This window comes from Scyliorhinus torazame, chromosome 12 (genome assembly GCF_047496885.1).
Source record: "Scyliorhinus torazame isolate Kashiwa2021f chromosome 12, sScyTor2.1, whole genome shotgun sequence".
NCBI classification, from domain to species: Eukaryota; Metazoa; Chordata; class Chondrichthyes; order Carcharhiniformes; family Scyliorhinidae; genus Scyliorhinus; species Scyliorhinus torazame.
In genome coordinates this window covers 196,190,273-196,216,572 of record NC_092718.1, presented here as the reverse complement: position 1 = coordinate 196,216,572, position 26,300 = coordinate 196,190,273, and the positions used below count along the sequence as shown (strand labels likewise).

Here is a 26,300-nt window from a genome sequence, read left to right as displayed (position 1 = left end):
AAGATAGCAAATATAACCCAGTTGTTCAAAACAAAAGAGGGAGAAAGAAACACAGTCTGATATCGGTAGTCTAGAAAAGGCAAGAATCCATTATTAAGGATGGGGTAACAGTGCACTTGGCAAATCACAAGATGATTAGGAAGGGTAAAGAGTTTCGTAAAAACAAACACATTTTGAAAAATCTATTGGGGGGGCGGTCACGTGATCTGGGCGGGTGTTTCGCGAGCTTCTGATCTGTTCATCTTTTCATCCTAGTGCACATTTTGTGCCTTTTCTTGGATTTGACTTGTGCGATGTCCCAGGAAGTGTTTGGTAGATGTCTTTGCAAGAAAGAGCCAAGATAAAATGCGAAAATCCTTGTTTGGCGGCTGGACGGGGCCAGGGTGGGGCACTGCTCGCAGTGGCACAATTGCTGTTGAACGAGCTTTTGCCTTGACATCGGATGGAGGTTGCCAACAAAAATGATGTCTTTGCTGAAAATCTTAGCTCTGTGATGCAGGTAGTCAGGGCTCACTTCCAAGAGTTGCGGGGTACTTCTATGGAGGAAATGGAGGCGTGCAAGGAGGTTCTTATACTTGAGCAAACATTTTCCCTGGTGGGGGCCCACCTCTGTGTTGTTGAGATTCTGCTACACAGCTCGTCATCCATCCTGAAGGGTTTCAGAGAAGGAGACCACCAAGCGGGGTATAATCGTGGGCCTGACCCCCTGGCAAGAGGTGGTAAAAGAGTTCCTGAGTGAGTTTGAAAATTGGCTGCCATGTTTCTGTAATCTTGATCTGGAGGCTGGGTGTATCAGGTTCGGTGGAGTACAATGAATCCTGTCTTCGAGAACAGGGGTCGGTCCGACCGACCAATCACTGATCCTGTATTATCCCGTTCTGGATGCGTGTCGAAAGGGGTTGGAGGTGGCCGAACGGATTGAGTCACCCCCCTCGGCCCTAGGCTGTAGACCACCTGGGCATTGGTGAGATGGTACAGTGAAAGTAATGATGTCTCGTGCTTAACCGTCTGAATCCTCGTGAGATCCTGAAGAGCACTCGTTGATCCGGTTTTGTCCTTGGCTTTTGCCTGTGTGTGATCAGGCAGGTGTCTTTATCCTGAGGACGGTCCTGTACCTTGTATTTTCTCCTGAACATTATCCCCTGTTGATCATGTTGTTGTTTTCTTGATGCTGTCTTTTTTGCCTGTCAGCGGAGTGTGAAATATGGGTGCGATGGTGGGTACCGTTGGTTATCCTGGTTTAGCAAGTGGGATTTGTGCGTGGTGGTATTCCTAATTGTAGTTATCCTTGTGTACGAGGGAAGGGGGTGTTCTTCATTATCACCACATCTCCTTTCAAAGGAAGCTGAATGGAGTCAGAGTCAGAGCTGAGTGAGGGGTGGAAGGTTGGGGCTGATTCATCCTCGCTATGATTGAAGATAGCCCCCAAGTAGAGTTAATCGGTTTTGGGGTTCTCTTTCTTTTGGATTTCAATTTAAGAATTCGTGCTTTTATCCTTGGCCCAGACAGACTTCTTATCCTGGGAGGACTGGCTTCCTCTGACTCTTCCTTTGGGTCGAGTTTATCTTTTCTCCTAGTATGAGTCTCTCTCATTAGTTGTTTTTTCGGTAATATTGGAACTAATAGAGTGTCTGTTATTGAGTGGGCTGAAGTGGGATGGTATTCATGGATGAGGATAGGGGAGGGGTCTGGCCCTGGGTATCCTTTATATGACGATGGTTACCGTGATTCAGTTGGGTGTCCCCTTCTTGTGGTTTATGTTCTCCTTTTTAAATCTGGGAGCATTGTGCTGGTTCTGGTCTGGCCTGGTTGAGTGGGTAGGGGTTCTCGGGTGGCCGGCCCTCCCTCCCAGGATGGGTTTGTCTTCTCCCGGACTGGGATCTCCTCCTGGCTGGGGTTAGAGCGATTATCCTTTCCCTGGTGCGTGGGAGTGGTGCATTGCCCAGGATGGAGTTGGATGGGTTCAGGCTAGGCGGGGTGTGGGCGGTCCTGGGAGGCACAAGGTCCTAGACGGTGCTGGGCTAGGTCAGGCCTGGCACCGTGGCTCGTACTCTGTTGTCCCAGAGGATCAGAGATGCCCCTTTTTGAGGGTGCTTGTGTGTGTGTGTGGGGCAAACTCAGAGGTTGGGTTTGGTCCCTGGGCGCATGGAGATTTGGGGATGGGCAGAGCGCTGTACTTAGCAGATGTCCTGTTTTTTTCCCTGGGGTAGGTGTGACTCCCCCTTATTGACTAGTGGCTGGCTCTCCTCCTCGTTGGTGTGTCTCGGAAGCTGCCAGGAAGGTGGTGGTGTAGGTCGGATACAGGTTTCCTGTTATCCGAGTGTTAAGTTTGGGTTGTTCTCACTTTCTTCTTTCTTTTTCTCTTCTGGGAGGCACTGAAGGTTGAACGATCTGCTGGGTTCCTCACTGTGCTTTTGCCTTTCCTCAGAGCTACTTGGTAGAGCAGTATAGTCCTGGCATATATTGAGGCTGGTTGGTTATTGATGGTCTGTTCGGTAAAGTTTGTCCACTTGATGTTAAAATTATAAATGCCTCAATAAAATATTTTCCAAAAAGATTTTGTCCATTTGAGTGTTCTTTTTATGTTGCCACTGGCTTTTCTCCTGGTTGGGCCCGGTTAGTGGGGTGGGTCCCATGATGCCAGGGAGGTGGGTGTTGGCACTCTCTCCTTAGATTCTGTATCGGCAGACAGCTTGACACTTTTCTTTAAGAAGATTTTAGTTTAGGCGGGCAGCATGGTTGGCGCAGGCTTGGAGGGCCGAAGGGCCTGTTTCTGGGCTGTACTTTTCTTTGTTCTTTTCATCCCAGGGCGGAGTCCCCCTTTGATTGGCAGTTGGGCCTTGAAGGTTATCCTGTTGTACTCCTTGGTGGGGGGGGGGGGGGGGGGGGGGGCTGTTAGGCCCCGAGCTGTTGTAGCTCCCGTCTTTCCTTTCCTCTTCTTTTTCTATGGGAGACCCTGGGTCCGAGAATAACTCGGGACTTGTTGCTTCTGGTCCTCTCTTCATAATTATATGAATGACATTGGTTCTGTTCTGGGTCTGGAAGGGGGTTAGGCTGCGCCGTGGGGTATGTATGTAATTTCCCTTTGGAACTGGGGTTCTCATGGATTTCTATTTGTTTTTTTGTAGAAGTGAGCATGATGAACCTGCTCCTGGTGTACACCACCATACAATCCCTTCGGCCCCAGCAGCGCCACAGGCATCAGTGACCCACATAGCCATCTCCTTTAGATATCAGACCCAGCTGCACCCACGCAGACCCAGGTGCACCCTCGCAGACCCAGGTGCACCCGCGCAGAAACCAAGAGTGAATTCATCATGCTCAATTTTACAAAAACAAAACGAAAATCCACACGAACCCCGGTTCTAAAGAGAAATTATAGACCAGGCTGCAGGAACTTTATCCTGGCTTTATATGATGATTGTAGTCCTGGGCAGCATGGGCGGGTGTGCATACATTTGGCATTTATTTTTTTAATGACCTCATCCTGTTTTTCCTTCGGTTCTTAGTGAGGTCATGAGGGCATTCAGTTTTGTCTAACAATTGTGTCAAGCCCATTAAGCTGTTTTTCCACTTTTTAAAAGTATTATTTTGTGACTTTGCTGCATCAATTTCTAAAATGTAAAATCCTAATAAATATACTTTTTTTAAAAATCTATCAGGGTTCTTTTAAAGATAAGATTACCAGGGTAGATATGGGGAAAACCAATGGATAAAGTATATCTGGATTTCCAAAAGAAAAATACTGGGCGGGATTCCCCACTCCCGTGCCGAAGTGGCCGCGCAGTCGTGAACGCCGTCGAGGTTCACAGCCCCGGTCCCGACCAATTCAGGCCCTGACAATGGGCCAGGATCGAGGCCGCGTCATCTACCCGCGCCAGGCCTTGTCGCCCGCGTAAAAGTGGCGCCGCATAGATGACGCGGCCGGCGCCGCATAACGGGCGTCATCCGCGCATGCGCGGGTTGGCCGGCGCCAACCCGCGCATGAGTGATTGTCGTCCTCTCTAAATCCGCCCCGCAAGAAGATGGGGGACCGATCTTGCGGGGCCATGGAGGAAGGAGGTCTTCCTTCAGAGAGGACGGCCCGACGATCGGTGGGCACCGATCGCGGGCCACACCACATTTCAGGTGAAGCCCGGTGCAGGATCCCCCCTCGCCCCCCCACAGGCCGCCCCCCCAGCGTTCACGCACCGCCCACGACTGCAGCGACCAGGTGTGGACGGCGCCGGGGGGAACCCGCCGTTTTGGCCTGGCCGCTTGGCCCATCCAGGCCTCAGAATAGCGGGGGTGCCGGAGAATCGCCATTTTGGGTGTCTCCGGCGATTCTCCGGCCCGCGAAACTCGACCGGGCCATTCCCGCCGCTTGGGAGAATCGCGGGAGGGCGTCGGACCGGCGTCCCTGGAAATTTTGGCGGCCCAGGCGATTCTCCCAACCAGCGTGGGAGTGGAGAATCGCGCCCACTGTATTTGAGAAGGTGCCTCATCAGAGGCTGTTACACAAGGTTAAGGCTCATGAAACGGAGGGTAATGACACGGATTGAGGTAACAGAGTGTCGGAATAAATGGATCACTTTCAGGACAGCCAGCGGAATGTGGCAAGGATTGATGCACGGGCTTTAGTTTATCACCGTTCATATCTATGACTTAAGAGAAGGGAGAGAGTGTAGTATGTCCATATTTATTGCGAGAAAGTAAGCTGTGTGGATGATCAAAGAGAATGAAAAATGATAGGGACCTTTTAAGTGATTGGGCAAGAAGGTGGCAGGTGAAGTATAATGTGGTCAAGTACAAAATGATCCATTTGGCAAGATGATAAAATAGAATATATTTTTTGAAAAGGTGAGAGGCTAATAAATATGTGTGCACAAATCCAAAATTTTAACATGCAAGAACAGCAAGCAAACAGAAATACAAACAATTTGTTAGCCTTTATTGCAAGGAAGTTGGAGTCTAAGAGTAGGGAAGTCTTGCTGCAATTATATAGGTCATTGGTGGCATCAAACCCTAAAGTGCTTTGTACAGTTTTGGTCTCCCGATCTAAAGAAAGGATATACTTCCCTCAGAATGTGAGCTAATGAAGGTTCACTAGATTGAATCCTGGGATGAGAGGATGTTTCCATCAGGAGAAAATGAGTAGAATGGGCCTATATCCTCTGGGGTTTAGAAGACTAACGATCTCATCAAACCAGGATTCACTCCCATTTGGAAGCAAGTGGACGTATTAGCTAGAGGTAGCATGGTTTTGTGAAGTGGAGGTCTTGTCTCATTAATTTGATTGGGTTTTTCAAGGAAGTCACAAAGATGATTGATGAAGGTAGGGCAGTGGATGTTGTCTACATGGACTTCAATAAGGCCTTTGACAAGTTAACTCATGGCAGACTGGTACAGAAGGTGAAGTCACATGGGATCAAAGGTGAGCTCACAAGATGGATACAGAACTGGTTCGGCCATAGAAGATAGTGGGTAGCAGTGGAAGGGTGCTTTTTGAATGGAGGGCTGGGATTGTGGTGTTCCACAGGAATCACTGCTGGGACCTTTGCTGTTTGTAGTATATATAAATGATTTGGAGGAAAATCTAACTGGTCTGATTAGTAAGTTTGCGGACGACACAAAGGTTGGTGGAATTGCGGATAGCAATAAGGACTGTCAGAGCGTACGGATGAGGTTAACCAGGATGTTGCCTGGTTTGGAGGGCATTAGCTACGAGGAGAGTTTGGATAAACTTGGTTTGTTCTCACTGGAATGACAGAGGTTGAGGGGCGACCTGTTAGAAGGCGAGAAAATTATGAGGGACATGGACAAAGTGGATAGTCAGGAGCATTTTCCCAGGGTGGAAGAGTCAATTACTAAGGGACATAGGTTTACGGTGCAAGGAGCAAAGCTTAGAGGAGATGTGCGAGGGAAATCTTTTTACAAAGAGGGTAGTGGGTGCCTGGAACTCACTGCCAGAGGAGGTGGTGGAAGCAGGTACGATAAGTAAGGTGCGAGGAGCAACGTTTAGAGGAGATGTGCAAGGACATTTTTTTTTTTTTTTTTTTACAAGGAGGGTAGTGGGTGCCTGGAACTCGCTGCCAGAGGAGGTGGTGGAAGCAGGTACGATAGGCAAGGTGCGAGGAGCAACATTTAGAGGAGATGTGCAAGCAATTTATTTTTACACAGAGGGTAGTGGGTGCCTGGAACTCACTGCCAGAGGAGGTGGAGGAAGTAGGTATGGTAGGAATGTTTAAGGGGTATCTTGACAAATAGATGAATACAGACCCCGGAAGTGTAAAAGGGTTTAGCTTAGACAGGAAGCATGGTCAGCGCAAGCTTCTAGGGCTGAAGGGCCTGTTCCTGTGCTGTGCTTTTCTTTGTTCTTATTTAATTCTACGAGTGCTTGAAAGGATAGGCACCGAGATCCTAGATCCACAGGTCATAGCTTTGGGATTATGGAGTTGGTCATTTCAGATTAAGAAGATAATTTCAGAGGGTTGTGAAACTTTGGAATTCTCTACTCATTATGTGTGGGAATGTCCAACCCGTGAGTATATTCACAACAGAGATCGATGGACATCTGGGCACCAAGGGACATGTGGATAGGGAAAAAATTTAATAAATGTGTAAATGCTTCCATGATATTATTGACTAGGAGAACAGGCTGGAAAGGATGTATGGCCTACTCGTGCTTCTATTTATTGTCTTCCTATACGACCAAAAGCTTGATCAAAAGATTTGAATTTGAAAAGAAAGCCTTAAGGGAGAGAGGTGGAGAGAAAGGGAGAGAGAGAGAGAGAGAGAGAGAGAGAGGTTTGAGGAGGGAATTAAAGTTGATATCCTTGCTGGCTGAAGACACACAATCATCAATGATTAGTCAAAGGGAAGGGTGATGCACAAGCATTTGGATTCAGAGGAATGGAGAAATCTATGGGAGATTATGGGGTACATTTTCCGCCGCCCGCAGCTGGATTCCCGATGTGAGAATGGAGTGGCGGCATGTAGCTTGCTGCCGGCGGGGGCCCAGAGTCCCCGCCGGCAGCAAGCTACATGCCCCGTGCTGGCAGGAGGATGCAAATGGGTCATTTGAGCCCACTTGCATCAGATCAACGGGCTAGAAGCCAGATTCTCCATGCCCTTGTGATGCTCCGGCCCCTTCAGCTGGGATTCATGCAGGTGTGGATTGGTGCAAGAATTTTTAACACGGTCCTGACGTGATGGGTTAAGGGGATAAGTATGTAGCCACAGGTCCATTGGAGGGCCCCCTCCGCACAGCACAACTCATGCCCACCCTACACCGCCATCAGACCCCAAAGTCCTTCCCCCCACCCCCAAAACATTGATTTCCCCCAGTATGGGAACTAAGAGCAGTTCAGGCAGAAACAGTGAAAAATCACGATCAGTCCCTTACACTGCAGCAAGTGTTGAAAGCAGCAGCTATTACAGGTGTCCTGGGCTTCATAGAAAGCCAAAACACTCACAAGATGTTAAACCCCCTCAGATCCTTTTCAGTTTCAAAGATAAATATATTTTTGTAGGTTGCAATTGGCAGCATTATATCTTCCAGAAAGCCTGGTGTCTGGATTGGTTATTTTCATCTCTCTTTACGCTTGAATGTATCTCAAGCACCTTGTTTATAAACATCTGGGGTTAAGTGCTTTCACTTCCACTTTTTCTCAGGAGAAAGCACTTAACCTTTTTTTAAAAATATATTTTATTAAAGTTTTCAAACACAATTTTTCCCCCTTACAAATCAACACAAACGGTAACATGGGGCGGCATTCTCCGACCCCCCAGCGGGTCGGAGAATGACCGTTGGCCGCCGTGAATCCCGCCCCCGCCGGTTGCCGAAGTCTCCGGTACCGAATATTCGGGGGAGCGGGAATCGGGCCGCGCCGGTTGGCGGCCCCCCCCGCTGGATTCTCCGGCCCGGATGGGCCGAAGTCCCGCCGATAAATTGCCTATCCCGCCGGCGTGGATTAAACCACCTTTTGAACGGCGGGACAAGGCGGCGTGGGCGGGCTCCGGGGTCCTGGGGGGCTCTGGCCCCGGGGGGTGCCCCCACGGTGGCCTGGCCCGTGATCGGGGCCCACCGATCCGCGGGCGGGCCTGTGCCGTGGGGGCACTCTTTCCCTTCTGCCTCCGCCACGGTCTCCACCATGGCGGAGGCGGAAGAGACTCCCTCCACTGCGCATGTGTGGGAAACTGTCAGCGGCCACTGACGCTCCCGCGCATGCGCCGCCCGGAGATATCATTTCCGCGCCAGCTGGCGGGGCAACAAAGGCCGTTTCCGCCAGCTGGCAGGGCGGAAATCCCTCCGGCGTCGGCCTAGCGCCTCAATGTTGGGGCTCGGCCCCCAAAGATGCGGAGCATTCCGCACCTTTGGGGCGGCGCGATGCCCGTCTGATTGGCACGAAGATCATACGTGGTTCGTGAAGGGGAGGCAGTTGAACGCGAATGTGCAGAGGCTCCTGAACGTTATTATGATGCCGGCGAGGGAGGGGGAGGCGGAGATAGTGGCGGCGATGGACGCTGTGAAGGCCTTCGATAGGGTAGAGTGGGGGTACTTGTGGGAGGTACTGAAGAGGTTCGGGTTTGGGGATGGGTTCGTCAGGTGGGCGCCAGTCGGCGGACATCGCGCCGTTTGGGGAGAATTTCGCCCAAGATAACTGATAGATAACATTGTTTAAATAAAATAGTGAACTAAAAAATAATAACACAAAATAGTGCCCCCCCCCCCCCGGCCCCTTCACCCCATCTAGAACAAAAACAATTTACCCCCCCCCCCCCTGGGCTGCTGCTGTTGGCTATCGATTTTCCCCCTAACGTTCCGCTAGGTAGTCCGCCTGGTGAACCCCTGAGCCGATCCTCTCAGCGCAAACTTCATCCGCTCCAGTTTTATGAACCCTGCCATATCGTTTATCCAGTCCTCCACGCCGGGGCGTTTAGCTTCCTTCCACACGAGTAAAATCCTTCGCCGGGCTACTAGGGACGCAAAGTCCACAATATTGGCCTCTTTCGCCTCCTGCACTCCCGGCTCATCCGCTACCCCAAATATAGCTAACCCCCAGCTTGGCTTGACCCGGACCTTCACCACCTTCGAGATCACTCCCGCCACTCCCCTCCAATACCCCTCCAGTGCTGGACACGACCAAAACATGTGTGTGGTTCGCCGGGCTTCCCCCGCACCTTCCGCACCTGTCCTCCACTCCGAAGAACCTGCTCAACCTCGCTCCCGTTATATGTGCTCTATGTAGCACCTTAAATTGGATCAGGCTAAGCCTGGCACACGAGGAAGAGGAATTTACCCTACTTAGGGCATCAGCCCACAAACCCTCCTCAATCTCCTCCCCGAGCTCTTCTTCCCATTTTCCGTTCAGCTCTTCTACCAGCTCCTCCCCCTCTTCTCTCATCTCCCGGTATATTTCGGACACTTTGCCCTCCCCGACCCACCCCCCCGAAAGCACTCTATCCTGGATCCCCTGTGTCGGGAGCAGCGGAAATTCCCTCACCTGCTGTCTCGTAAACGCCCTCACCTGCATATACCTAAAGATGTTCCCCGGAGGCAGCTAGTACTTTTTCTCTAGCGCTCCCAAGCTCGCAAACATCCCATCTATAAATAAGTCTCCCACTCTCCTAATTCCTGCCCGGTGCCAGCTCTGGAACCCTCCGTCCAACCTCCCTGGGGCAAACCTATGGTTGTTCCTGATCGGGGACCATACCGAGGCTCCCAACGCACCCCTCTGTCGCCTCCATTGCCCCCAGATACTTAGTGTTGCCGCCACCACTAGGTTTGTGATAAACCTTTTCGGGGAGAGCGGTAGTGGCGCCGTCACCAGCGCTTTTAAGCTCGTTCCTTTACAGGACGCCATCTCCAGCCTTTTCCACGCCGCCCCCTCTCCCTCTATCATCCACTTACGGATCATCGCCACATTGGCGGCCCAGTAATAGTCGCCCAAATTCGGCAATGCCAGTCCCCCTCTGTCCCTGCTACGTTGCAGGAACCCCCTCCTTACCCTTGGGGCCTTCCCTGCCCACACGAAGCTCATGATGCTCCTATCTATTTTCTTGAAAAAGGCCTTCGTGGTCAATATAGGGAGACATTGAAACACAAATAAGAACCTCGGGAGGACCATCGTCTTAATCGCCTGCACTCTGCCCGCCAGTGACAGCGGCTGCATATCCCACCTTTTGAAATCCTCTTCCATTTGCTCCATCAGCCGAGTCAGATTGAGTCTGTGTAGGGTACCCCAGCTCCTGGCTATCTGAATCCCCAGGTATCGGAAGTTTCTTTCCACTCTCCTTAGCGGTAGGCCATCTATCCCTCTACTCTGGTCCCCACGGTGTATTACGAAAAGTTAACTCTTTCCCATGTTAAGCCTATATCCCGAGAAATCTCCAAACTCCCTCAATATCTGCATAACCTCTGTCAACCCCCCCACTGGATCCGCCACATACATCAGTAGGTCATCTGCGTAGAGTGACACTCAGTGTTCCTCTCCCCCTCTAACCACCCCTCTCCATTTCCTGGAGTCTCTCAGCGCTATGGCCAGTGGTTCAATTGCCAGCGCGAACAGTGATGGGGACAGAGGGCACCCCTGTCTTGTTCCCCTATGTAGTCGAAAATACTCCGATCTTTGCCGAATTGTGACTACACTTGTCATTGGGGCCCCATAGAGGAGTTTAACCCAGCTGACAAACCCCTCCCCGAACCCAAACCTCCTCAGCACCTCCCATAAATACTCCCACTCTACCCTATCAAATGCCTTCTCTGCATCCATTGCCGCCACTATCTCTGCCTCCCCCTCTGCTGGGGGCATCATTATCACCCCCAATAGCAGTTGCACGTTGACATTCAATTGTCTCCCCTTTACAAACCCTGTCTGATCTTCGTGCACCACCCCCGGGACACAATCTTCTATCCTCATTGTCAGCACTTTTGCCAACAACTTGGCGTCCACATTCAGGAGCGAGATAGGGCTATAAGACAAGCATTGCAGCGGGTCTTTATCTCGCTTCAGGATTAGTGATATCGTCGCCTCCGATATTGTCGGGGGTAGGGTCCCCCCTTCTCTGGCCTCATTAAAGGTTCTGACCAGCAGCGGGGCCAACAAGTCCACATATTTCCTGTAAAATTCTACCGGGAACCCATCAGGTCCCAGGGCCTTCCCTGCCTGCATGTTCCCCAGCCCTTTGGTCACCTCGTCCACCCCAATTGGCGCCTCCAGGCCTGTCACCTCCTGCTCCTCCACCCTCGGGAACCTTAGTTGGTCCAGAAACTGCTGCATCCCCTCTTTTCCCTCCGGGGGTTGGGACCTATATAATCTCTCATAAAAGATCTTGAACACCTCATTTACCTTCCCTGCTCTCCGCACCGTGGTTCCCGTTTCATCCCTAACTCCCCCTATTTCCCTCGCCGCTGTCCTCTTACGAAGCTGGTGGGCCAACAGGCGACTCGCCTTTTCCCCATATTCGTATCTCATCCCCTGTGCCTTCCTCCACTGTGCCTCTCCCTTCCCTGTGGTCAGCAGGTCAAACTCTGTCTGGAGTCTTCGCCTCTCCCTATATAGTCCTTCATCCGGGGCCTCCGCATATTTTTTATCCACACTCAAAATCTCCCCCAGTAATCTTTCCCTCTCTTTGGCCTCTGTTTTCCCCTTGTGAGCCCTGATGGAGATCAACTCTCCCCTGACCACCGCCTTCAGCGCTTCCCATACTACCCCCACTCGGACCTCCCCATCATCATTGGCCTCCAGGTACCTTTCGATACATCCCCACACCCTTCCGCAGACTCCCTCATCCGCCAATAATCCCACATCCAGTCGCCAGAGTGGATGCTGTTCCCTCTCCTCTCCTAGTTCCAGATCCACCCAATGTGGGGCATGGTCTGAAACAGCTATGGCCGAGTACTCCGTTCCTTCCACCCTCGAAATCAGTGACCTTCCCAAAACGAAGAAATCTATCCGGGAGTATACCTTATGGACATGGGAGAAAAAGGAGAACTCTTTGGTCAGCGGCCTAGTAAATCTCCACGGATCCACTCCCCCCATTTGGTCCATAAACCCCCTAAGCACCTTGGCCGCTGCCAGCCTTCTTCCGGTCCTGGATCTAGATCTATCTAACCCTGGGTCTAGCACGGTGTTGATGTCCCCCCCCCATTACCAGGTTTCCTACCTCCAGGTCCGGGATGTGTCCCAGCATCCGCTTCATAAATCCCGCATCATCCCAGTTTGTGGCATATACGTTGACCAGCACAACCTCCATTCCCTGCAGTCTGCCACTCACCATCACATATCTGCCCCCGCTGTCCGCTACAATGTTCCTAGCCTCGAACGACACCCGTTTCCCCACCAATATGGCCACCCCTCTATTCTTTGCGTCCAGCCCTGAGTGGAACACCTGTCCCACCCATTCTTTCCTTAACCTAACCTGGTCCGCCACCTTCAGATGCGTCTCTTGAAGCATGGCCACATCTGCCTTCAGTCCTTTTAAGTGCGCGAACACTCAGGCCCTTTTAATCGGCCCATTTAGGCCTCTCACGTTCCACGTGATCAGCCGGACTGGGGGGCTGCCCGCCCCACTCCCCTGTCGACTAGCCATCACCCTCTCTGGGTCAGTCCCACGTCCCGGTTCCGCACACCCACCCTCCCCCAGGTTGCGCATTCCCGCCTCGACCACCTTTTCTCTTACCAGCTCCCTTTCGATCGCAGCAGCAGCAACCCAGTTGTCCCCCCCTCCCCTCCCCCGCTAGATCCCCATCTAGCATGGTTACTCCCCCCATATTGCTTCCGAATGTCAGCTGACTTCAACTGACACCGGCTTCTCACGCTCTCTCCTTGACCCCCCCGTGTGAGGAACTCCCATCCTCCTTGCGCCTATCTTCCCGCCATCATCTCTCTGGCGCGGGAAAAGAAAAAGAAACCCCGCGCTTTCTAGAACCATCCCGCCCCCCATGGCGCAGCTCCCCCTACAGCCCTGTTCCCATTCCCCACCCCCCGCCTGGGTCTCTTTTTCTCCCCCACCGGCGCCCACATTTCTTAGTGTCCCCCCCTCCCCAATTTACACCTCTATACATCAGCATTGTTGTTTCCCCTCCAACGTCAGTCCCTCAGTTCTGGTCCAGTTTCTCTTTTTGAATGAAGGTCCATGCTTCTTCCGACGTTTCAAAATAGTAATGTCTATCCTGGTGCGTGACCCATAATCGCACCGGCTGCAACATCCCGAACTTCACTTTCTTCTTATGCAGCACCTCCTTGGCTCGATTGAAACTCGCCCTCATTCTCGCCACCTCCGCACTCCAATCCTGATACACTCGTATCACCGCATTCTCCCATCTGCTACTTCGTACCTTCTTGGCCCATCTCAGAACAACCTCTTTGTCATTGAAACGGTGAAATCGCACGACCATCGCCCTAGGTGGTTCTCCAGCCTTTGGTCTCCTCGCAAGGACCCGGTGGGCCCCTACAACTTCCAAGGGGCCAGAGGGGGGGGCCTCAGCTCCCATTAGCGAGCGTAGCATCGTGCTCGCGTAAGCCCCGCCGTCAGCTCCTTCCACTCCCTCGGGGAGACCCAGGATCCGGAGGTTCTTTCACCTTGATCTATTTTCCAGGACTTCAATTCTTTCGATGCACTTCTTATGGAGCGCCTCGTGCATCTGCATTTTGACCGCTAGGCCCAGGATCTCGTCCTCGTTGTCAGTTACCTTCTGCTCCACCACACGGAGCTCTATCTCCTGGGCCTTTTGTGTCTCTTTAAGCCCCTCGATTGCCTGTAGCATCGGGGCGAGCACCTCCTTTTTTAGCAGCTCCACACAGCGTCTTAAAAATTCATCCTGGTCCGGTCCCCATGTTGCCTGGGCTCCCTCCGAAGCCATCTTGTTCCTTTATTTCCTCTGCCGCTGCCCTCGAGGATTCTCCGAGGTCTGGCCGCCGCCGCCGATCTTTTTCTTTCCCACTGGGGGGGGACTCCCTGTTGCTTCACCCCTCACCGGGCTTCGTCGCAAAAAGATTTCCTGTTGGGGCTCTTAAAAGAGCCCGAAGGTCCGTCTAAGCTGGAGCCGCCGAAACGTGCGGCTTAGCTGGTCATCGCCGCAACCGGAAGTCCGAGAAAGCACTTAACTGCTTTTGATGTGGTGACAACCTGGTAATCGTAGCTAGATGTTTCTAAACATTGTGGTTAGCTTGCAGCTTACTAAAAGCTATTTCTCTTTGAAAGTGAATCAAAGCCTTGCAGATCAAATAATCTGAGGGGTTTAAAGCCCTTGTGATGTGTTTTGGCTTTCTATAAAGTCTAGGACAACTGTAACAGCTGCTGCTTTCAACACTTCTGTCGGAGGCAGCAGGTATCAATGAAAAAGCAGTGATTTCTGCCCTGATGGGACAGGATTTGGGTTTGGGTGGGGGGGGGGGGGTAGAAATAGAGGGGTCTGGCGCTGAACCTTTGTATCGGGCCGCTTTCTCAAAATGGCAGCCCGATACCGGGATTCATGAATCACTACTGGGCGCCAATCCGAGCGTCAAGGCAGACCAGGAGCAATTCTACTCTGACAGGAGAACTTAGTCTCCCAAACGGAGAATCCTGCCCCATATGCCTGGAAGACAAAGATCTGGCAGGATGAAGCCATGAAGAGATTTTAACTTGAGGATAAGGATTTTGAATTCTAGTTATTGGTGGACCAGGAGCAAATGTAGAATATTGAGGAGAGGTGACGAATGTGGGATTTCGCTCAGGGGAGGATAGGAGCAGCACAGGTTTAGAGGGGCTGGAATTTACATAGTATGGGCGGCGGGGTTCTCCAGCCATTCACTGGTGGTGGGATTCTCTGGTCCCGCTTGCAGCGCACCCTCTCAGAGGGTTTTCCGGCGCCATAGAAGGGTGGCTTCAATGGGAAGTCCTTTTGACAAACAATGGGAGTAGAGGATCCTGCCACCAGCAAGTGATTCTTCGTCCTCGCTCCCAGCGGTAATGGGGCGGACTCGCAACAGACACTTCAGGTCTATATATGAAATTTAGCATCTGTGTATGGATCTTTGGTGATTAATGTATGAACTCCTATTTTAAAATTATGTTCTATCTCTTATTTTTGTGCATAATCTGATTCTGCACCTTCCAAAATCAGCTTGTGAGCTATTATGGCTTATTAACATTTTCCTTAAAATTACACCTATTAAAAACAGAACAGGTTGAAGCAAACACGAATTGTACTTCAATGCCACTAAGAAAAATACCCCTACCTTTGAAAATTGGGCATATTTTCCTCCATATAGAAATTGCTCCATTTTTGTGGTACTGTCCCAGTACCAACTCCATATAAAAGAGTGGGATGCCTCCAAACACAGCCATCAGGAGATATGGAATGAGGAAGGCCCCTAGAATTGTATGAAACATAAAGGCACCATGAGCATTACAAGGACAAAGAGTCAACTCACGAACGTGGTGATTTCAGTGCTGACTTTCCAACTATGTGTTAAAATGGAGTGCATCAATCTGATAGCCATCAATATTTTTCAACACGTTTTCTGAATGTTTAGATGGTCACTGTAATCAAGAACATTTGACTGTAACCAAGAGTTATAACATCATTTATGTTATGTTACAGAAGGCTAAGTCAGAGACCTTGACAAATAATCTAGTGATCGTGCCAAGTTCAAGTCCTAACATGACTGCTCGAGAGAAATAATAGAACTGTACTAATAAAAGTGACAAATGAAGCTGATGGATTCATCGGAACAAATCCGACTGACTCACTAATCTTCGTTGACGAAGGAAACTTGTAAAAGACCTAGGAGCAGAATTAGGCTAGTCTGCCCATCGAGTCTGCTCTGCCATTAAATCATGGCTGATATGATTCTTAACCCCATAACCCCTGATCCCTCTTATGTATGAACTACACGTGTTCCCAGACCAACACCAACTCCTAATAGCCGTCAAACCATTTTGAGCAACCAAAGATAAGGCAATGTCAGTCATACTGACTACGTTCACATTGTGAGAACATGAAAAAAATTCTAAGATGTCCAATCATAATTTAATGAATATCACACAAGCTTACTTAAAATAGAGAGCTATAAGTACAAGTAAAGTCACCCTAGTCCCAGATGACCATAGGCTGCTATCCCCTTTGAGGGGGGGTGGGAGGAAAGAGCTGACTGGTGGTGGTTTAACCAGAGGATCACTGCATCTCAGGTTAGGGTCAAGGTTGAGAAGACCTTATAATAATAATAATAATCTATATTAGTGTTACAAGTAGGCTTACATTAACACTGCAATGAAGTTACTGTGAAAATCCCCTAGTCGCCACACTACGGTGCCTGTTCGGATACACAGGGGGAGAATTCAGAATGTCCAATTCACCTAGCAGCACGTCTTTTGGACTTGTGGGAGGAAACCGGAGCACGCAGAGAAAACCCAGGCAGACACAGGGAGAACGTGCAGACTCGCACAGACAGTGACTCAAGCCGGGAATCGAACCTGGGACCCTAGCGCTGTGAAGCAACAGTGCTAACCACTATGCTACCGTGCAACCCATGAGTAACTTCAGCCAGTGCAGGAATGTGAACCTGCTGCTGGCCTTGTTTTGCATCACAAACCAGCTGTCCAGCCAACTGAGCTAAACCGGCCCTAAGCTTACTTAGAACAGAGAGCTGTAGTGTACTATATAGTGTTGTAGGTGGCCAATGCCTACAGTTTAGCTGAATTGTCAGGAACAGACAAATGCAAACAAAGCTTTTTGTTACAGGAAGGGCAGGAAAACTGAAGAAGTCAACACAAGCCTTCCTCATTTTATTTAGCTGCATTTACAGAAACCTCGAGAACAGGTGCTCGCCTAATGCCCAAAAAGGGACTGGCCTGTGCTGTGAGGTTGTTGCAAAAGGCAAGAAACAATGATGCAAGTGGGGGAAAAGGAAAGCATTTCACAAAAGGAGGCCGGGAAAGAAATCATTTTCATCCTCGGAACATCTGAAAATGCTTTACAAGCCACTGGATCACATTTGATATGCAATGACTACTGCTACATAGGTAAATGTAGCATCCAATCTCTGCACGACAAAAGGTTCCACAACAACGTGTGAAATGTGATCAGGTTTCAAGTGTTAATCCTAAAGACTCAGAAGTTATTGTAGCTAAGCACCAAGCATCAAAATAAATAACCCATATTGCTGCAGCTGCAGCTACCAAAGAAAGGAAAAGCTTGTGCTGCAATTGGAATCAGAGAATACATGGAGGATGCCAGTAAAGGTTTGGAAACTTGCTGTGCATTTTAGTTTGCAGCTCACTTTAATGCTATAACAATCCTGCATCAAAGCCAAAAATCAATTTTGAGGTTATCTTCATTTGGTTTTAAACAACATTCCTTAAACAACATTCTTTTAAACAAAAGACCATTCACAATCCTTGGTTTTAAAGCTGCCTTCTTGCTAATTGTGACAAATATAGTGCCGTACTTCAAAAGGTGATAATGCGACTGAATCTCCTCATTATGTTACACATCATTCAATTTAATTTAATTTCAAACCTTGAATGTGTATTCAACCACAGTAACCACATTCAGTGTGATAGTGCTTGTAGATAGCAATCTCATCTCACATGAATTCATGGGTTTCGGGGTGTCTTTTAAAATGTTTTGTTTGCATTTACAATCAAAATTTAATAGGGAAATGCGAGCATTAAGTGCACTTTATAGATGGATTCTCCTTTTTTCTTGATAAAGTCCTGCACTTGCCTGTTGTCACTCGCCCCCACAAGGATAAGCAGGTACGCTGCCCTTAAATGCCTTGCAATGTCAGTCTATGGCTGGCTATTAGGATGGGCAGAATGAGCAACTCTGTATGATTTCCACCCTTCTCGTAGGACAAATGTCTGGCTTCCAATTGGTACCTCCCCCAAGACAACTTTGAAATGATTGTGGTCAGAAGGGAGGTGTCTGGAATGCTTCCTACCACTCAATGACTGATCTCAAATACTTGAATAGCAGTCCAGCCCACTGAGCCCTTGAGGCAATATTTACTTAATTTAATTCTGGGATCCAAACTTTAAACATTCAAAGCTCTAAATTCTGTAACAACAATTTAGCAAAGTATTTTGTTTCACCCAATATCTCCTCATAACTCCGTTCATTGGTGCAACAACCTGGTAGTAGGTCCAAACATCAGGTTCAAGAGGGAAATTGTACAGAGTCTGCACGTTCTCCTCGTGTCTGCATGTGTTTCCTCCGGGTGCTCCGGTTTCCTCCCACAAGTCCCGAAAGACGTGCTTATTAGGTGAATTGGACATTCGAAATTCTCGCTCTGTGTACCCGAACAGGCACCAGAATGTGGCGACTAGGAGATTTTCACAGCAACTTCATTGCAGTGTTAATGAAAGCCTACTTGCGACACTAATAAAGGTTATTAAAATATTTTACTTTTTGGCACCTAATGGGAGCTTGTTCCTGATGTGAGTACAAGTGTTTTGAAAGACAATAAATACTATTCCAAATCCTCATTTATGTAAAGTTACCATAGTCCCAGATGACCATAGGCTGCTTTCCCCTTTGATGGGGCGAGCTGACTGGTGGTGATTTAACCTGAGGATCACGACAGCTCAGCAAGGTTGAGAAGGCAGGGCCTTCATAAATAACCTCAGCTGGTGCAGGAACTGAACTCACACGAGGCTGGTCTTGCTTTGCATCACAAACCAGCTGTCTAGCCAAGTGAGCTAAACCAGCCCCATTAGCTCACTTGGCGAGACAGCTGGTTTGTGGTGCAGAATTAGGCCAGCAGCGCGGGTTCAATTTCAGTACTGGCTGGGGTTATTCATAAAGCCTCCACCTTCTCAACCTTGCCCCTCACCTGATGTGCGGTGATCCACTGGCTAAACCACCACCAGTCAGCTCTCACTCTCAAAGGGGAAAGAGCCTATGGTCATCTGGGACTCTGGCGACTCATTTATGCATTCTGAATGCAGGGGTCATATATTCTCTATCTGATCAATTTAAATGGTCAAAAGACCAATAGCGTAATAGTTAAAATCTTCAGATAGACCTGCAGGGACTGGGAAATTAATGTAACTAAAAGAACAGTGACCCACTGCAAACTGTTTCCACTGGCAGGAGGGCCATTAATCGCAGGACACCGATTTAAATGAATAGAAAAATAACCAAAGAGAAAGGGTGAGTTATTACAGTCTGTCCGAAAGAGTGGTGAGGGCAAATTTAAGAGGAACTTTCAAATGAAAATGGAATATATACACCTTAAAATCTGTAGCACTATGGGGAAAGAGCAAGGAATTAGGGCTAATTGGGTAGTTCTGTGGAAGAGTGGGTACAGGCACGTGGTGCAGAATGGTCTCCTTGTATACTCTATGATAAACAGTATTTAATTGATGTTCATAAATGTTAGCTGCATTTGATCATTAATTTGCTTCTACAACAGCAAGTGAAAGACAGCAACAAAAGAGATTTCAGTTTTCCTGTTTTGGACCATATGACGACAAGTAGCAGATGCAGAAGTAAACCATTCGGCCCATCAAATCTGCTCCGCCATTCAATGAGATCATGACTGATCTGATATAATCCTCAACTTCACTTTCCTGCCTTATCCCCGTAACCCTGAATTCCCTTGTTGATTAAAAATCTATCTAATCCTTGAACATACTTAACAATTCAGCCTCTCCAGTAAAGAATTCCACAGATTTCACTACCCTCTGAGAGAAGAAATTCTTCCTCATCTCCGTCTTAAATGGGCCACCCCGACTGAGATCATGCCCTTTCGTCCTAAACTCTCGCACAAGGGGAAACATCCTCTCAGCATCTACCCTGTCGAGCCCCCTAAGAATACCATATTCTCAATAAGATCGCCTCTCATTCTTCTAAACTCCAATGGGACAGGCCCAACCAACTCAACCTATCCACATAAGAAAAGCCCCCCATACCCGGGATCAACATAATGAACCTTCTCTGGTCTGCCTCCAATGCCAATATGTCTTTCCTTAGATAAGGGGACAAAACAATCCACAGTTTTGTTCTGTGGGAAAATAATACATTATTGACAAACGGTCATCTGGACTCGAAACGTTAGCTCTTTTCTCTCCCCAGGATGCTGCCTGACCTGCTGAGATTTTCCAGCATTTTCTCTTTGGTTTCAGATTCCAGCATCTGCAGTAATTTGCTTTTATACATTTTTCACCTTCCTTGTTTGTGGTGCCAAAGGTGAAAATGACAGGTCTTCATCAATGTATCTCAAATATCGAAACCTTTATTCAATGCATTTTTACATTGTGGGATATAGATTAGATTTTTTTTCTGGTTCTCCAACCTGAGGAAGAAAAAAAAAACAATCGCAATGCCTCTGCTGATAGTGAATTTTAAATGGTTGTAGTGAATTTTAAATGGTCGTAGAATTGGAGGTGGCGCAGTGGTTAGCACTGCTGCCTCAAGGCACCGAGGTCCCAGTTTGATCCCGGCTCTGAGTCACTGTCCGTGTGGAGTTTACACATTCTCCTTGTGTTTGCGTGGGTTTCGCTCCCACACCAAAAGATGGGCTGGGTAGGTGGATTGACCACGCTAAGTTGCCCCTTAATTGGAAAAAATGAATTGGGTACTCTAAATTATTAAAAAAATAAATTTTAAAAATAAAGAATTGGGACTTGGAACTTCGTGGTCTGTGATTCAGCTGGCAGGGCAGCGAACTGACTGACTGAACCACAGCAGGAGCTTTGGCAATCTGGTGATACTTATCCCAGAATGTAAAAAATCAAGCGAACACAAAGCAAATTGATATTGTAGGTATTTATTGTGGGGGAAATAAGGTTACTGGCTGGTTACCCAGTTAAGACGTGGAAGTGTTCCACACCACACAGAAATCCTACAGTGCAGAAGGAGGCCATTCGGTCCAACGAGTCTACACTGACCCTGAAACAGCACCCTACCTAGGCTCACTCCCCCGCCCTAACCCCATCTAACCTGCACATCTTTGGATACTAAGGGGCAATTTAGTATGCACACATCATGCACCTCTAGACAATAGTCAGACATATTGATATTGCTAAATGCTAAACTATAACACTAGGAGGTGTTATTGGGTTACGGGGATGGGGTGGAGTGAGAGCTTAAGTGGGTCGGTGCAGACTCGATGCGCCGAATGGCCTCCTTCTGCACTGTATGTTCTATGATCATAAGGGAAGGCCCAGGCAGAACAAAGAGTCGGTTTCATAGATTTCATAGAATTTACAATGCAGAAGGAGGCCGTTCGGCCCATCGAGTCTGCACCGGTCTTGAAAAGAGCACCCTAACCAAGCCCACACCTCCACCCTATCTCCACAACCCAGTAACCCCACCCAACACTAAAGGCAATTTTGGACACTAAAGGCAATTTATCATGGCCAATCCACCTAACCTGCACATCTTTGGACTGTGGGAGGAAACCGGAGCACCCGGAGGAAACCCACGCACACACTGGGAGAACATGCAGACTCCGCACAGACAGTGACCCAAGCCGGGAATCGATTCTGGGACCCTGGAGCTGTGAAGCAATTGTGCTAACCATTATGCTACCGTTGTTGGATAGTACAGGATAAATATATTATTGCAGTAGAAATCTAGACCGGGTATTCGCAGTTTTGTATGATATGCTCAAAAGTGAATTTGGCCACAGATGCAACCTCTGATGTACAGAATGAGGCTACTGACAAGAAATGTGCGGTTAATCTAGTTATCACTTCACAAAAAAAACCTATTAAAATCTATAGCAGCTAGGTTTCTGTCCGATGAAAATTTATTTTGAAAGCACTGGAGCCTTGTTGAAGATGATGTGGAGATGCCTGTGTTGGACTGGGGCGAGCACAGTAAGAAGTCTTACAACACCAGGTTAATGTCCAACAGGTTTGTTTGGAATCACTAGCTTTCGGAGCGCAGCTCCTTCATCAGGTGACTCACCTGATGAAGGATCTGCGCTCCGAAAGCTAGTGATTCCAAACAAACCTGTTGGACTTTAAACTTCTTATTGTTGAAGATGGTCACCGGCCTTATTTTTTTTTACACAAGGACATGGCTGAACTGTGGTTGAACAACACAAGAGTCAATGAAAATGGTGAAAATATAAGCGTGAAGGAAATGTAACTGGTCAGCTCACCCAGAGACAGTTTAGCGGGACAATGTTATTAGTCTGACAAGAGAATGGAGAATTTTAACAACATTCAAAATGATGTAAGATTTTTAGTGCCAGTTACCAGAGGACTTAGACTTAAGGTAATTGGCAACAGAATCAGGAGGTGGAGTAGCACTGTTGCTTCACAGCGCCAGGGTCCCAGGTTCGATTCCCGGCTCGGGTCACTGTCTGTGCAGAGTCTGCACGTTCTCCCCATCTCTGCGTGGGTTTCCTCCGGGTGCATCCGTTTCCTCACACAGGTCCGGAAAGACTTGCTGTTAGGTGAATTAGACATTCTGAATTCTTCCACTGTGTACCCAAACAGGCGACTAGGGACTTTTCACAGTAACTTCATTGCAGTGTTAATGTAAGCCTACTTGTGACAATGACGATTATGAGATTATTATATTATGAGGAAAACCTTATGAGCAGTGAATTGTGACCTGGAATGCACTAAGAGGATTGAGGAAATCGATTCAACAGTAACTTTCAAAAAGGAATTGAATAAAGACTTGTAGGAGCAACGGAGAGAGGTAATGGGGAGGAGGAATAAGATGCTCCAGAGAGCTGGCACACTGCTTGAATGACCCTTCCCTCTCAGCAATATGAGGCGGTGCACTCAGGAGCTACACAAGCAACAATAATAATAAAGCAATGGGAAAGGGTCAGCTTGCAACGGGCACTTACCGCCTCCGTTCTGGTAGGCGATGTATGGAAAACGCCACACGTTCCCCAGGTCCACCGCATAGCCGATGACCGAGAGCATGAAGTCGGTCTTTTTGCTCCAGGTCTCCCGGCCGGTTGGCTTGCCCAGCTCCTGCAGTTCACAGGCGGCGGACGGCAGGGGGCAATCCCGGTCTCCATCGCTACTCCCACTATGTCCAACCGGGCTCTGGACAGCCGAGTAGCCATTGGTGATGCAGCCAGCTTCCCCCTTGTCCAAGCTGCTGGCGGGCGGCTGGTTTCCCGCCTCCGAGGGCTTGATCAGGACTCCATTCTCCTTGCAGTCCCCCATGTCCTTGGCGGCGTCCAATGGCTCTTTTTCCGAGATGAGGGCGGAGATCTCGTTGTTTAAGGGAAGAATGACCGCCATGCCACTGCTTTTAAGGGACTGTTTTGATGTCCATTTGGCAGCAAGAGCCACTGGGAGGAGAGAGGCTCTGGCGACACGTAAACTCGGCTCAAACTTGCCCCTGTCGATCCGACTCGCTCGCGTTGGATTTTCCGCCTGGAGATTGCACACATACAAAAAGAATATAAATTAAACAAGCCGCCAAATTTAAGGCGTTCCCTGTATAACAAGACTGAGGAACACGCGTGTGACAAGATGATACTGAACGACATGAGGAATGTGGAGATAACAAGAATCGGTGCCTCATTTTAAATGTTTGCTCTATAACCCTGACATCCCCTCATTGCCCACATAATGTCTCACATAAAATCATTCGCGAGGGGGGAGTGCAACTTGTTTCCGAAATAAACTGTGACCCAGAGATGCCTGTTTGGGCGGGAAACTAACCGGATTGTCCATCTCCTTGAAGGAAAACATGTTTTGTTATCTAAACTAAACTTATTTTGCCCGACTCTCTCCGAAGTGCCCTTCTTGTTATCTGTTGGAATTGACAATTATTCAACATGGAATTAATTCAAATATTGGAATGGAATGATCTACGAGGCATAGGAATGGTAGCTTAGCGATCGGTAGGAACCATACCCAAACTAGTCATTGAACCTCTTCTAAGGTTAATGATGTTAAGCACCATTAAAGCGCCTTCAAGGTCGCCGGATTAAGAATCTAACAAAGTGCTCAAAAATATCTAATTTGTACAAAACGATTTACCTTGCAAGAAAGTTCACTGACCGTTGTAAGCCTTCTGCAGGAAGATCTCAGTGACATTGACTAAGCAGTAGCTCGCCTGGATAGAACGTTCATCTGGCTTTCATCTGGGTGAGCGTTGGGAGGGAGAGCAACGCCCCAACTACGACAACTAGCTTCTTCTCAATATCCCGCTTCCCCAGCAGCATTTAGAATCGCAAACTCGGGCGGGATCGATTTGAAATCGGGAGCTAGCGCTGCTTAAGAAATAAGACGTGTGTAAGCAATGCTTAGTAACCCGCGGTTCCTCAATTGGTGCCACTGCGTTCTGTAACCCTCATAACAGCAGCGAAATTCTGGCTTATTTTTGGTGCTAATCGTTGGAGGCGGGGTTTTTTTTGGGGGGGGGGCGAGAGATTTTCTTCTTGAAAATGCTGTGGATAATCACTTGGTCGCTCGTCGCTTCCCTCGTGCGAGGCACATTAAACCCCACAAGTTTGACCTAACCTCAGGCTCCCTCTCATATTTTCACAATCCTCCAGGCAAAGGTGTGTGTGTGTGTGTATGAAGGATTGGGGGGGGGGGGGGGGGGGGGTTTGATCCATTAAAGGCGCTTGAGAAATCCCAGTTGCTGTCGGTTGATAGATAGTGTTAAATTACCTCTGCTTTTTTAAAACAATGTTTGAAGTAAAACGATATTCTCAGCTCTTCATTCCATTTCTAAAGCGCCTTTTCCTGCTGCACTGAATTAGAGAAACGGATTAGTGAAAGAAAACAGGGGAGGGGGGGGGGGAAAGAGAAACTTTCCTCACATCTCTAGCAGCGCATTCAGCATCCTCACTCACTCGGAGCGATTTGCATTTATGCCTTTTCACGTCCTCAAAAGCCGCTTCATGTGCTTGGTGAACAGTGGAGTCACTAACAGTGTACAAAGTGCAACCTGCTTTCTATTGCGTTTAGTTCATGCGAGTATTTTGCACTACCCTGCACTGCATGCAAAAAAAAGAAACGCAGCGTTTCTGCACCCTTATTGCCCTGGATTTAAAATAATGCACTCACCTTAATTGCGTTCAAGCAGCTCCCACCTTTACTGTGAAGACTTACCTCGTTAGCCACACACACACACTCACTCCCCTTCAACCAGGACACAGCAAGACCCGCGCTTTCTGTCGCAATAATTGCAAACAGCCGGCTTCTTACATTTACTGCACTTTCCAAAACACCCAGCAAAATGCTATTGCGAGGCTGGTTGTCCCCGGAAACGCGGGGCGCATTATTATTATTACCTCCCGCTGGCTCGGAGTGACAAGTGGAAGTTCCCCCCTGAAGTTGTGTCGATTTCAGGCTGCTGGTCACCTGAGCTGGGTTCCTCACCACCTCCCAGGAAATATGGGCGACCCAACATATTTCAGGGCTTTTGTAGACGAGCTCTCTCACATGGTTTGATTTTCCAGATAATCTGGCTGCCAGAGCTCTTTAATGCGTTATTCACGTCACATTACCCCAGACAAAGTTTATGTTTTACATTCAACACTCCTCCTTCTGGCAAACGAGGACGGTCGTTGATTTTTCTTCCCTTCTGTCTCTTGCTCTCTCTCTCTGTGTTTGGTCCACGAGTACCCAATGTTTACCTCGTGCCAGGCAACAAGGGTGATAGGTTAAAATGGGTTAAAAAGTTAAGCAAAGCGCCTTCATGTCCCGAACCACACAGATGTGTTGAGGGTTTGTCGAAGTCTGATACACGTGCACCACTGTATTTGTTGACTGAATGTCTTCATATCAGACTTGTTTACCTTAATGATGGTGGGGGCGAGAAATAGCTGATTCAGAATGGATAAATGAAAATTACTGCGGATGCTGGAGTCTGAAACAAACCACAGAAAACACTGGACAATCTCAGCTGGCCTGACAGTATCTATGGAGAGAGAAGGGAGCTAACGTTTTGAGGCTGGATGACTGCGTCAAAGGCTTTAACAAATGAATCATTCAGGCTGGAAACATTAGCCCCCTTTCCTCTCCACAGATGCTGCCAGGCCAGCTGAGATTGTTGAGCATTTTCTGTTTTTGCTACAGCCTGGTTCACAATGGATGTTCTATAAGTATCCGTGCTTCACCTGTCTCTTTTCATCGACCAATGTTGATGCCGGGGGTTTATGAAGCTTTTGCAAAGGTGGAATGACTAAACTGGGGGAACGAGATACAATTAATTTCAGTAGGAATTTGAACCAGAGAATTATTAAAACACTGGCCAGTTTTAATTAATGGGTTGACAGCAATGACAATTTATCACAAAATTTACTGTTGTGCCTGAAATAATGGAAACTTGCTAGTGACACACTCACTCAATTATTTCTGGTACAGAAGTCACCACCCTTCAGAGTTTGCGG

General features: G+C 48.5%; 1 protein-coding gene across 7 annotated transcripts in view; it reads right to left on the bottom strand.

Annotated features, from left to right (window-relative positions):
- The window catches only part of slc6a4a (solute carrier family 6 member 4a), a 103,020-nt gene extending 77,637 nt beyond the window's left edge, over window positions 1-25,383 (bottom strand). Inside the window, exons 1-4 of one of the 7 annotated variants that reach the window (XM_072469610.1) lie at window positions 25,018-25,132; window positions 23,938-24,170; window positions 22,785-23,325; window positions 15,207-15,341 (exon numbers count right to left, since the gene is read on the bottom strand). In XM_072469610.1, coding sequence (XP_072325711.1) covers window positions 15,207-15,341; window positions 22,785-23,325; window positions 23,938-23,994 — 733 coding nt within the window. In that variant the 5' untranslated portion in view covers window positions 23,995-24,170; window positions 25,018-25,132. Of the gene's footprint in view, window positions 1-15,206; window positions 15,342-22,784; window positions 23,326-23,937; window positions 24,171-24,573; window positions 24,695-24,972; window positions 25,133-25,199 lie in introns of those variants that run through there. The other 6 variants (XM_072469609.1, XM_072469611.1, XM_072469613.1 and 3 more) reach the window with 6 other exon arrangements.
- Window positions 25,384-26,300: the final 917 nt, after the last annotated feature.